At 40.9% G+C, this 13164-nt stretch overlaps 1 protein-coding gene and 2 non-coding genes across 3 annotated transcripts; 1 reads left to right on the forward strand and 2 right to left on the reverse strand.

Moving 5' to 3' along the window:
- Positions 1 to 5766: 5766 nt before the first annotated feature.
- Positions 5767 to 5848, reverse strand: trnas-uga (transfer RNA serine (anticodon UGA)). The gene has a single exon. It is a non-coding gene; the product is annotated as a tRNA-Ser (tRNA).
- A 2028-nt stretch (positions 5849 to 7876) lies between these two features.
- Positions 7877 to 7958, forward strand: trnas-uga (transfer RNA serine (anticodon UGA)). Its single transcript has one exon. It is a non-coding gene; the product is annotated as a tRNA-Ser (tRNA).
- A 303-nt stretch (positions 7959 to 8261) lies between these two features.
- pcna (proliferating cell nuclear antigen) lies at positions 8262 to 11201 on the reverse strand. Its single transcript, XM_058411653.1, has 6 exons — positions 10770 to 11201; positions 9681 to 9778; positions 9530 to 9597; positions 9125 to 9319; positions 8883 to 9006; positions 8262 to 8715 (listed from the first exon to the last, which is right to left on the reverse strand). Exons 1-6 carry the CDS (start codon positions 10988 to 10990, stop codon positions 8639 to 8641), a joined length of 783 nt encoding a protein of 260 aa, XP_058267636.1. The 5' UTR covers positions 10991 to 11201; the 3' UTR covers positions 8262 to 8638.
- Between the last annotated feature and the right edge of the window lie 1963 nt (positions 11202 to 13164).

Genomic DNA, 13164 nt, shown 5'->3' on the forward strand with positions numbered 1-13164 from the left:
TACAGGTAATATTTTGTTTTTTTTTAGTTTATTCCTGTCTAACAATGTTTTTTTTTTTTTTTTACAGGTCATTGTGATTCAAGGGGTGTTCCTGGATGGGAGGCAGTGGATAACTTGGCAGGGTACCTTGTCAGCTTCAACCACACCATTACTGCTTTATCAAACAACAAGATAGCAGAGATCTTGTGACCGTATTCCTGTCTGCATGCCATGGACCAAATCCCCTCCATATTTACGTAAATGCAAGAAAAAGAAAAAAAGGAAAATTTCAAAAGGAATTATCATATCGCAATAGCATTTATCTTTTTTATTTGAAAATTGGCAGACGCACGTTTGTGTAAAAAAATAAATAAAAAATGGTTGTATGTGGTTTGCATTTTCTAAAATAATATTCCATATATTTTGGTGATGCTGTTATTGAAACAATTGTTGTGATAGAATATTGATCACGCATTACACAAACAATGCATCTGTTTATCCACAGACTGTTCATGACTCATGGCCAGGCTGCCCAGAGACCTGATGCCAACAGGATTTCTGAATGTGTTGCCCTCAAACTTTTGAAGGAACACAGGGAAGCAAGAAATAGGCCTAAAGAAAACAAGGGAAAAACCTTTCCCATTCCACAGGCAATTGTCATGATGTACTGTCACATCAAGCAGCTGCTTGAAGACTGCAAAGAGCTGCTGGACCGGACCTGGACTGGTTTTAGTAACCATAAATAACAGTAGAGTTTCTTCTTGGTGAGTTGGGCTTCTGTTCTCTACACTCAGTTCAATGATAAAAACATTGCAATTGTTTATTCTAAAATGGATTTGTTTTTTCAGGCTGCTTGACCGGCAGAAGAGAACTGACCAGGAGTGGACCTTTCCCAGCAGATCAGTGTGGCAAAAGATTTACTGCCAAAACCTAGAGTTTTGATCCATGCTGTCATTGAGTTCCAGGAGCCTGAAAATCTTGTAATTCACCACCATAAGCATGCAAGAACTGAGACTGCAGTGTCACAGACTCAGGCAGCAGGTGAACCTTTCTGGCCTGGGGTCCAGCAAGATCCTGAGTGGTTTAACTGGCCTGGGTTTTCAGATCAGCAGGGTCATCACCCATCAGCGAGAGTGAGAGGAGAAATTTTAACTCTGCATACACAGAACATTATATGAAGCAAACACACACTTTACACTGGGCACCACCATCAACCAGGAGCTCAAGTGGGAGCAGAACATCAGCTCCTTCACCAGGAAGGCTCAGCAGAGGATGCTGGTGAACTTCTACACTGTCATTATTGAATCTATCCTCACATCCATCACATCCTCCGTCTGGTTTGCTGCAGCTACAGCAAGGCCAAGCTTCAGCGTGTCATCCACTCTGCTGAGAAGGTGATCGGCTGCAGTCTCCCATCTCTCCAGGAGCCAGAGATGTGCAGCCAAGATTGCAGCCAACCCCTTTCATCCCGGAAAAAAAACTTTTCAGTCCCTCCCATCTGGCAAGAGGCTTCGGTCCATCAGGACCAGGACCTCACGCCACAAACAGTTTCTTCCCCACTGCAGTCAGCCTGCTGAACAGTGCCTCACTTACCCCCAGATGACCCCTCCAACCCGGACACTCACTTCCACATTCTAAATTGCACTACTGTTCATTCAAACTCACACTTTTGTACACAATATTTATCTCATTCTAGATTGTGTACATACCTCACATCTGTATATGTTTGGACAGTCACTTTCACTTTTTACAGTCTATTGCACTACTTCTCATGCAAGTCACTTTATACAGTATTTATTTAACTTATTCTAGCTCTTTTCTAAAATTGTGTACATTTGTACAGACATTTCATACCTGACGTATATGTTTGCACCTGACACCAAGACAAATTCCTCTTTTGGATGACAAATTGCTCTTTGCTGACCCTTTGCCATACCTGGCAATAAAACTTTTTCTGATTCTGATTCTGAAATGGTTTCAGTCTATTAACTAGTTGTCATGGCTGAGTGGTTGTTAGATGCAAAATTCGATGTGCACAGATTTGAACCCTGCTCACAATAAGACAAGCAATTTCAACACTCTCTTAAACATCAAGAGTTACACTTGTTTTCCATTTCCACCAGTGACTCTACTCCTGTTCTGCTCTTTTCTATATCTTAAGAGCTGAAGCTTGCCAGTAAAATCAAATGAGCAGCTATGACTATCTGTGTAAACAGATCTTGAATGGGATTTCCTCATGCACCTGCAAATATAAAGAGATGTTGTGGCACCCATTTACTCCCAACAAGGGGTCTGCTCTAGAACCATCTATCCATCCATTTTCTATACCTGCTTTATTCCTAATTAGAGTCACGGGGATCTACTGGAGCCTATCCCAGCACACATTGGGCGAAAGGCAGGGGTACACCCTGGACAGGTCACCAGTCCATCATAGGGCCAGATATAGACAGACAACCACACACACTCACACTCACTCCTATGGGCAATTTAGATAAATAATAAACCTATGCTAGAACCATCCTGTCCATTTCCATTTCTAAGAGGTGGATCTTACCAGTAAAACCAGCACAAAAGTCTGAACTAGTCTGAACGCAGGTTCGAACCCTGCTCACAGTGCTAGGCTAATAAGGAGTGTGCTTTAATTGACCAAAATCAGATATTGCATAAAATGAAGATGTAATATTCTGCTGAATATGCAGAAATGGTTGAGATTAGCTCTCTACTGAAGGTTCCGTGAAGGTTGAGTGGTTAAAGCATTCCCTGTAAACTCCCATGGGCAATCCCTATGCAGGTTTAGCGCTAGTTCCGCCTGTAAGTGGTGTCATTTTATTGAACAAGATTAGATGTTGCACTAGATTTCTTCTGAGTATGTAAAGAACTACATGAGTTGAAATGAGACAGCTACTGATTCTGGAGGAAACACACAGGCTCACTAACAAGGTGTGTCCTTTAATTGACCAAAATCAGATGTTGCGTAAAATGAGATATGTGTAAAAATATGTGACTTCTGCTGAATATGCAGAAATGGTTGAGATTAGCTCTCTACTGAGTCTGGGAGAAAGACACACTTCAAATGGGACCTGAAGAGCACCTAAAAGCAGCTGTGAGGGTTGAGTGGTAAAGATGCAGGACTTGTGCTCCAACAGGGTTTCCATACACAGGTTTGGTCCGTGCTTATAGTCAAATGATCAATTTTAACATCGATCCATTCCTGAAGAGAGCAGGAACTCAACAATAAAACTGGTTCAGGTCCAACTTTACTATTAAGGTATAAGGAAAGAGACCGCACAGATGACACAGATGAAGATGATTAGATGAAGGTTGATTTATACTGTATTTGGATCAAACACACTTGAAACATCACCAAGCAGCTGTGAAGGTTGAGTTAAAGCATAGCCTTTAAAGTCCCATGGGGAATCCCTATGTAGGTTTGAGCTCTGCTCACAGCACTAGTTCCACCTATAAGTGGTGTCATAGAAGCTGCAAAGGCAGCAGCTGTTATGGTTGAGTGGTTAAGATGTTGCCCTCACAAACCAACAGGGTTTTTATGCACAGGTTTAATCCTTGCTCTTAGTGAAAGGAACAATTTTAGCATTGATCCATTCCTTAAGAGAAATAAATCCAAAAACTTCCTTACTTTCATGCCCAAAGGTCTTAGCAACAGGCAGTGAAGTGTTAGTGAGACATGAGTGTCCTAGTGGTGTAGAGTAGTCTTCAGTAGGTTTATCGTAAAAAACTGGCCCTGAACCTGCTGGATCTGTATCTCTTCGTGGAAGGAGGTTTGTGACTAGGGTGGGAGGAGTCCTTGATGATTGGGGAGCATGAATAAAAAGAGGCGATCAGACTGACCCAAGTGGGGGAGAGAAATGGCCCTGTACACCTCAGCAATGTTAGTGTAAACATGGTCCAGTGTGTTGTCCCCTCTAGTAGCACAGAAAAAATTCTGATGAAATCTGGGGAGTACAGATCTAATTCATCCCAAAGGTTTTCTATCAGGTTGTGGTCAGGACTCTGTGCAGTCCAGTCAAGTTCTTCCACAGCAAACTCGCTCATCCAAGGGTCTTTTTTATATGCATGTATAAGTCTGAGGAAGGTTTTCTACAGTGCCTATATCTCTAGTTCTGTTACGCTTATGACACTTGAGATGAATGAACCTGTCCAGCTCATGTCTGCTCTGAACTTCTTCACCCAGGCTATTCCTCTATCCAAGACAGTAACTCTCTGACAGGTACAGTGTAATTTTAGTCTTAAATGTAGGGTATAATTCTTCTTCATATTTGTAATGTTTGGAAATAATGCTGCAGTATTTTCTCAGTCATACTCAGTCTCTTTCCATGTAATATCTGCTGCTGAAACTTTCAGGCCTAAATGTAACCGTTTTACTGTTGAGCTCCTGCTCTCTTCAGGAATGGATCAATGGTAAAATTACTCCTTTTACTTTAAGCATTGGTCAAACCTGTGTATGGAATTAAATAATCTAAATAATGTCAATTTAAAGCAGATCGGATTTCTTCCACCAAGAAGTGCTGTCCTTTAACTGGACAAGATAGGAGAATTCTGCTGAATGTGTCAAATGGTTGATATTAAATTTCAACTGGTTCTGGAGGAAACACACACTTCAAATGAGACCCATACAATGCACAAGAGTGGTTGAGTGGTTAAGGTGTTGAACCTGTGACCCAACAGGGTGTCCATGTACAGATTTCTTCTGATTTTCTCCCCATGGGAGTTTACAGGCAATGCTTTAGCCACTCATTCTTCACAGCTGCTTGGTGCTGTTTCAAGTGTGTTTGATCCAAATACAGTATAAATCAACCTTCATCTAATCATCATCTGTGCGGTCTCTTTCCTTATACCTTAATAGTAAAGTTGGACCTCAACCAGTTTTATTGTTGAGTTCCTGCTCTCTTCAGGAATGGATCGATGTTAAAATTGATCATTTGACTATAAGCACAGACCAAACCTGTGTATGGAAACCGTGTTGGAGCACAAGTCATGCATCTTTACCACTCAACCCTCACCATTTGAAGTATGTCTTTCTTCCAGACTCAGTAGAAAGCTAATCTGAAGCATTTCTGAATATTCAGCAGACATCTTACACAACATCTGATTTTGGTCAATTAAAGGACACCCCTTATTAGCAAGCCTGACTCTGTGAGCAGGGCATGAACCTGCATGGGGAATCCCCATTGGGCTTCAAATCCAACGCCTTAACCACTCAGCCATCACAGCTGGTTAAGCAGATGTCATCATTTCAGATTTGTGTTAGATCAAAACACTGTCTAATGCATCGGCTAATGTTCAAGTGTGTTTGATTCATATAATGTAATGCACTGTTCTCACTGAGAACTTGAGTTTGAACCCGTGTGGGAAAAATCTCACTGGGTTTTAACTCCGATGCCTTGTTCACTGCCATGACAGCTGCTCAAAGGTGTTTTACGTGTGTTTGATCCAAACATGGTATAAATTAATCTTCACCCAATCTTTATGAATTCATTCTTGTCTATAATTTGAACATTGGTGCTGTAGTATTTTGTCAGTGCTACTCATTCAGGCATAAATGTAAGGAAATTCATGCGTTTGTTCTCTTAAGGAATGGATCAATGTTAAAACTGCTCCTTTCACTATGAGTAGGGACCAAACCTGTGCATGGAAACCCTTTTGGATCACAACCACTCTACACTCAATAAAGATCTAATCTCAACTATTTTTTGACGCATTCAGCAGAAATCTAGTGCATCATCTAATGTTGTTCAATAAAGTTACACCACTTAAGGTGGAGCTTGGCGCTGTGAGCAGGGTTCGAACCTGCGCGGGGAACCCCCATTGGATTTCAAATCCAACGCCTTAACCACTCGGCCATCACAGCTGGGTGAGATTGTGTGCCACCAAGAAGTCCTGTCCTTTAACTGGACAAGACAGGAGAATTCTGCTGAATGTGTCAAATGGTTGATATTAAATTTCAACTGGTTCTGGAGGAAACCCAAATGAGACCCATAGAACGCACAAAGAGTGGTTGAGTGGTTAAGGTGTTGAACCTGTGCCCCAACAGGGTTTCCATGTACAGGTTTATACCCTGTGAACAGGAGCAATTTTAACAGTGGTCTGCTCCTTAATAGAACCCATGAAATTCCTTACATTTAGGCCCAAAAGTCTTAGTAGCAGAAATTATAAGGAAAGAGACTGAGCAGCACTATCAAAATACTGCAAACATACAGGGGTGCTGGAAAGTATCACAGAATGTTTACAAATGAACAATACAAACGTGGAGAAGAAGGAAGGAAACAGGCAGAAGAAAAAATAAGAAAGAAAGGAGGTGCAGCAACTAACAGCCTGATGTAAAGCCAACAACCTGTCTCTGAACGTGGAGAAAACGAAAGAGATGGTTGTTGACTTCAGGAGAGCACAGAATGACCATTCTCCACTGAACATCTACAGGTCCAACGTGGAGATCGTCAAGAGCACCAAATTGACTTGGTGTTCACCTGGCGGTGGACCTCACCTGGTCACTCAACACCAGCTCCATCACCAAGAAAGCCCAGCAGCGTCTCTACTTCCTGCAAAGGCTGAGGAAGGTTTCCTTTCCCATCCTAACCATCTTCTACATCCTGAGCAGCTGCATCACTGCCTGGTTTGGGAATTGCACCGTCTTGGATCGCAAGACCCTGCAGCAGATAGTTAGGACAGCTGAGAAGATGATCGGAGCATTGTGGATGAACCCACACACCCCTCACACACACTCTTCACCTTTCTGCCATCCGGAAAAAGGTACCGAAGCATTCAGACCCGCACAAAGACTGTTGAACAACTTCTTCCCTAAGGCAATCAGGTGTCTGAACAGAGAACTGAACTGAGCTGGACACACACAAAATTATGTTGTATGTATAGTTTTAGCTCTATGTTTGTCCGTGTCACCTGTACTTTGTTTTTGTTCTGTGTAGCACCTCTGGTCTAGGAGCGTTGTTTCATTTCACTGTGTACTGCATCAGCTATATATGGTTGAAGTGACAATAAAGCTTCTTTGACTTTGACTTCACATCGCCAGTTCCACCTGAAAGTGATGCAATTGAACTGAACAAGATTAGATGTTGCACTCGGTTTCTTCTGAGTATGTAAAGAACTACATGAGTCAAATGGTCAAGATTAGATATCTACTGGTTCTGAAGGAAAGAGACTTCAAATGAAAACTTCCGTCTCTTCTTCTTCTCTACATTCAAAATGTCTAAGCAGCAAATTAAAAATATAGAATGAAAGATTAGGTGAAGGTTGATTTATACCATATTTGACTGCATGGCCACACATAGCTTCAATGCCATCATCAAAATCGCTGATGACAAAACGGTGGTAGGCCTGATTACTGCTGATTGTATGAAGTATACAGTATAAAAGTTCCTTAGTATACACATCAGCTGTTTCACCAACAAAGGATGTCATTTAATGGAACAAAACTAGATTACTGCTAAATATGTAAAGAACTGCATGTGTCAAATGGCTGAAATTAGATATCTGGACAAAACACACTTCAAATGACAGAGCCCATCAAAGTGGCTGTGCTGAGTGACCGTTTATTGCGAACTTGGATCCAACATACACAGGTTTGGCTCCTGATCATAGGGAAAAGGAGCAGTTTTAACATCAATCCATTCCTTAACAAAACGAACCCACAAACTTCCTTACATTTATGCCCAAATGTCTTAGCAGCAGAAATTGTATCACAATAGATTTCTGCTAAATACTGTCAATAAAATCAAATGAGCAGATGTGATTAACTGTATAAACAGATCTTGAATGGGATTTCCCCATGCAAGCTGGCATTCCAACAAGGGGTCTCCTCTAGAACCAGTCCATCTCTACGAGGTGGATCTAACCAGTAAAACCAGAACAACTAGCAGGTGTAGCTATGATGGCCAAGTGGTTATGGTGTTGGCTTTGAAATCCAATGGGGCTACCCCACGCAGGTTCAAGTCCTGCTCACAGCGTCAAGTTAACAAAACTAGATTTCTGCTGAATAGACAAAGAACCACATGTGCCAAATGGAACCTGCAAAAGAGTCTGTGATGGTTGAGTGGTTAAGATGTTGGACTTAAGCTCCAAGATTTCCAGACACAGGTTTGAACCCTGCTCCTAACAGAAGGCACAACATTGAGCTGTTCTTAAAGAGAACAGGATCTTGCCAGTAAAACTGGTTGAGCAACACTGATAAAAAATATGGAAAATTATTATACTCAACATTTAGGACTGGAATCAGACTGTACTTGCAAACACAGAAGAGATTAGAAACATTAACATATAATTACATTTAATAAAAGGACTGTGATGAAACAACTTTACACATTACAAAATTGTTTTATTAGTGGGTAACAAAGAAAGGACCAAATTGGTATATTTACAGATATTTTTTATCTACAAAAATGTTGGAATGAAGATGGACAAACTCCTAGTGCTTGGACAGGCAGATTGGAGCAGGAATCGATAAGGAAACGGGGGGAAAATACAAAACAAAAACAAAAACAACCTAAAGATTTGCGTGCACACACAGATGTGAGCTTCACTGTTTGGACAGTCTGTTATGTTTGTTCCCTGATTTGTGAGCCAAGGAACCGCCGATATGTACCAGTTACACAGGCATAGTTGGGGCTGAAGTGGATGATGTGAGAATTCAAGATGACTCCTCGTCAATTTTAGGAGCCAGATAGTACTTGATGTGACCCATATCTGCAATCTTGTACTCCACCACTGAAAGGAGATAAAAGGGGAAAACATTGTAAAATGGGATGAGTAAAAACAATCAAGAATATTAAACATTATGTGTGTGCTGTAAAGTGGAAAGTAGTGGTATCCATAGCTGGGTTCATGGACAATATGGGGTCATGTTAAACCTTTCCATGTGATTGTTCTCTTACCAAGTGGAATATCTGCAGACATGCTGAGAGTGACTGTCTTGGATAGTGGAGTAGCCTTGGTGAAGAAGTTCAAGTAGTTCAGAGCAAAAATGAGCTGGACAGGTTCATTCATCTCGATTGTCACCTAATCAGAGGGAAAAGGTGTCATAAGCATAACAGAACTAAAGACATAAGCAATGTAGAAAACCTTCCTTAGACTTAGTTATATATACACACACATCTTATATAACAAAGACCCTTACAGCCTCATCCTCTTTGTCAACGTTGCTGGTCTGGGACAGTTTGATGTTTCCAGTTCCCAGTTCACCACTGGCAGAGAACTTCACTCCGTCTTTAGCGCAGGAGATCATTACCGCATCTCCGATCTGGGACAGATCCCTGCAAATCCGGGCAAATTCACCAGAGGGCATCTTCACTACACAGCTGTACTCTTGCTCCTATGAACACAAAGACATGAACATTCATATTGAACATGTAGCAAAGAAGAAACTGGTGGGATTTCTCCAGCAGCCACTTTAAGCAATGTTTGCTTCAAGACACAATGACACGAGCATCATATTATGGAGTTCAGCTCTTCCAATAAGCACACAATAGTGTTGATGTCCAAATTACACCAATCTTTCAGTGTCTGGTACCATAACACTTACTGGAATTCCAAGCTGCTCCACATCCAAGTCCATCAACTTCATCTCATAATCCGAGACTTTCTCCTGATCTGAAATATTACCAAAAATAAATGATTAGGTATTTTTCCCCCCCCATACGACGGTTCTGCTGAACATATGAAGGGTAACTCACTGAGAGTCTCGAAAACCAGAGCCAGAGAGTCGGCATTGTCCTCCGCTCTCAGTGTAATGATGTCCTCGTTCCCAGCGCACTTCAGGATCTTGGACATACTGGTGAGAGGAAATAAACGTACAGAAACACACGATTAACAGACATAATAGGAGAAAATGTTGTAAAGCAATATGATGTACAGCGTTCACGCTGAACAGAGTAAACTGGTGCTGTTCCTGATCTTGTAACTGTATGAAACTCTGATATTCATAAATAATTTATAATTGTTTATGAAATTGTTATATATAAAAAATAAATAAATAAGTGTTCAGGTATTTATTTAAACAAAAAAGATGACAATTGATTTAGACAATGTGATTGAAGGTTTAGTTTATTTCCTGTTCAAGTTTCCTGTCAAGAATTAATCTTGCAATACAAATAGCAGCCGGTGAAAATGTGAAGCTAATTTAAATAAATAAACAAACAAAGAAACAAAGAAACAAACAACATGACAACGAAGCTAAATCTGGCATCAGGTTTCTTTGTGTGAGGAAAAAACACGTCTTTATATCTTAATTCTACCAAACAGGAATATTCAGAACTCATAGGTCACAGTTTAAAGTGAAAAGGTGGCAATTATTCAACATTTATCTATTAAACCATGACGAGAAGAAAAAAAATAATAATGTTTGCTTTTTTGTTAAATAATAGCCAACAAGCTAAGACAGTGAGCGCGCGCCACTTCATTTTCCCGCCAACAGCCGGGCTGCGCGCGAAAATGACGTCACACGCAGCGCCCACAATAAAAGACGCGCGGGTTTTCCCCGGACTTTTTGGAGAATATGAAGAAGGAAGGGGGAAAAAACACGGATTTCCAGTATTAAAAACGAGTAATAAATAAAAGCATGTAATATAGAGAGTTTACATTTTAAAAAGGTGAGTTGAGCCTGGAGTCTCGAAATGCGTCACGCGCACAGCATGGGCATGCAAGAACATGTCGGCCATGATTGCATAAAAGTTACAGAAAGCGTTTCTGGAATATTTTCGTGAGATCAAAAACAAATTAGACGGTAGCATGAGTATCAGTGCATGTTTTTAAAGATTTCTGACCTGCTGAGGTTGACCCCCATGGCGAGGTTCCTGTCGCAGCGGTATGAGTCGAAGCCATCACTGCGCAGTGTGAGCTGCACCAGAGACACATGAGACGAGTCCATGCTCTGCAGAGAGATGCCCGAAGAGCTCACATCCCAGCACGCCTCGGTGATCAGATCCTTCAGAGCTTCCAGCACCTTCTTCAGGATGGAGCCTTGAACCAGCCGGGCCTCAAACATGTCTGCAAGCTGTTTTTTTAAACGTACTAATATATAAAATACACTACTAACTCACTCAGCACGTCTCCGTGAAGCTCTGACTCTTGAGATCTGACTGAAATCGGATCAGGAATCTTAGATTTAAGGGTTTTGTTTCGATTGAAAACAACAAGGAGCACGAGCTCACAGCGCCTTAACCGCGGCTGGCTTCGAAGTGTCTCTGCGCGCGCTTTCCTCCTTCTTTTTGATAGAAAATGCCCGGCGTCGTCACCGACGTCACTTCCGCTTTCACGTTCTAGAACATGATAACGCACACTTTTTATTTATTTATTTATTTATTTATTTATTTATTTATTTTTAGCTGTCTTACAATATTCTCTCTATATATTAAATTATATAAAATAGTCTACCGATGATATAACATTGATATCTGTATTGTGTTTTATTTTGTTTAAAAAATGATTCAAGCTGTACTGTTTCCGGAGGTAAATACAAATCGGATATAAAATATAATACGCAAACGATTATGGAGAAAAGTATTAAACACAGCAAATATGGACCCTATTACCGCCGATCAACTAATTTGCAGCAAGTGAACAAAAATATTTTAGAGGCTAATTAAGTAGTCTTCTTCCAAACGGCCTCATGAGGGAAGGAACTACATATCCCATAAAGCATTGCGGATGACGTCACCAACTCGTTTCCCTCCCAAATGTCTCGCAGTAGTTTGTGATGGTGGCGTGTTTTATAATATGTTTTACGCAAAAAATATCTGTAATTATTATAAAAAGTAATAGTGTTTTTATATACTGCTTAACCTTCATGTATAGATAGTTTTTGTTTTATCCGGATATTAAAGCCACGCAATACAACTTACCGGCCACACGATGTCGCTGTGTCCCAATAATAAACCCGGGTCAGTGTAATATGTTGAATGAGACGTACACTATATTGGCAAAAGTTTTGGGACACCCCTCCAAATCATTGAATTCAGGTGTTGTTTTTCATGGGTTGGGCGTAGACCCTTAGTTCTAGTGAAGGAACTCTTAATGCTTCAGCTTCATACCAAGACATTTTGGACAATTTCATTCTCTCAAACTCTGTAGGGAACAGTTTGGGGATGACCCCTTCCTGTTCCAACATGACTGTGCACCAGTGCACAAAGCAAGGTCCATAAAGACATGGATGAGGGAGTTTGGTGTGGAGGAACTTCAGAGTCCTGACCTCAACCTGATAGAACACCTTTTGGGATGAATTAGAGCGGAGACTGTGAGCCAGACCTTCTTGTCCAACATCAGTGCCTGACCTCACAAATGCGCTTCTAGAGAGGAATGGTGAAAAATTCTCACAAACACACTCCTAAACCTTATGGAAAGCCTTCCCAGAAGTGTTGAAGCTGTTATAGCTGCAAAGGGTGGAGTCAACTCCATATTACATTCATGTGCATGTAAAGGCTCAGAGTCTCTTCCCTAATCAATGGCAATATTTCCAATGTGGTGGTATGAAAGACTGAAACCATTGTTATTTAATTTACACACATATGGTCTAGCATTTATATAATACTGCAAACTTGTAATATGTATCAAAAAACTGAAAAGGGTTTCCCACCTTTAATAATTCCTTCTAACTTGATATTCTACAGATTTTGAGTTAGGTACGTGGTACTGAAACATGGTACTGAAATTTTGACTAGGTTTGCATTATTTAACACAATGCTATTCATATGGGGTCCATAAAGTATCTCTAGGAGGTCTGTGATTATTTTTTTTAGTTGCAGCAGGGTCACAGGGAATCTTGAGCCTATCCCATGGGACTCAGGACATAAGGTGGGGGACACCCTGGATGGGGTTCCAACCTATTTGCAGAGAACAGTAACACACACTCATGCACTACAATTTTAAGTTGCCAGTCAGCCTATAATACATGCCTTTGAACTAGGGGAGGAAACTAGAGTACCTGGAGGAAACCCCTGGAGCATGGTGAGAACATGCAAACTTAAGGCGGAGAGGGAAATGCATTCTCTCAATGAATCTCTCTTTGGCTATTACAAATTGACAAAACATTCCTGTACACTGTTAAATAATTTTTCATGAAAGTGCTGACGGGGTCACTGCAATTATATTAAAGTTAAAATGAGTCCCTTAGGAACAAAATATTTGAGAGATGTTGATTCCTCCCACCATGTTTCTTAGGTG

Source organism: Hemibagrus wyckioides, linkage group LG16 (assembly GCF_019097595.1).
Source record: "Hemibagrus wyckioides isolate EC202008001 linkage group LG16, SWU_Hwy_1.0, whole genome shotgun sequence".
Taxonomy (NCBI): domain Eukaryota; kingdom Metazoa; phylum Chordata; class Actinopteri; order Siluriformes; family Bagridae; genus Hemibagrus; species Hemibagrus wyckioides.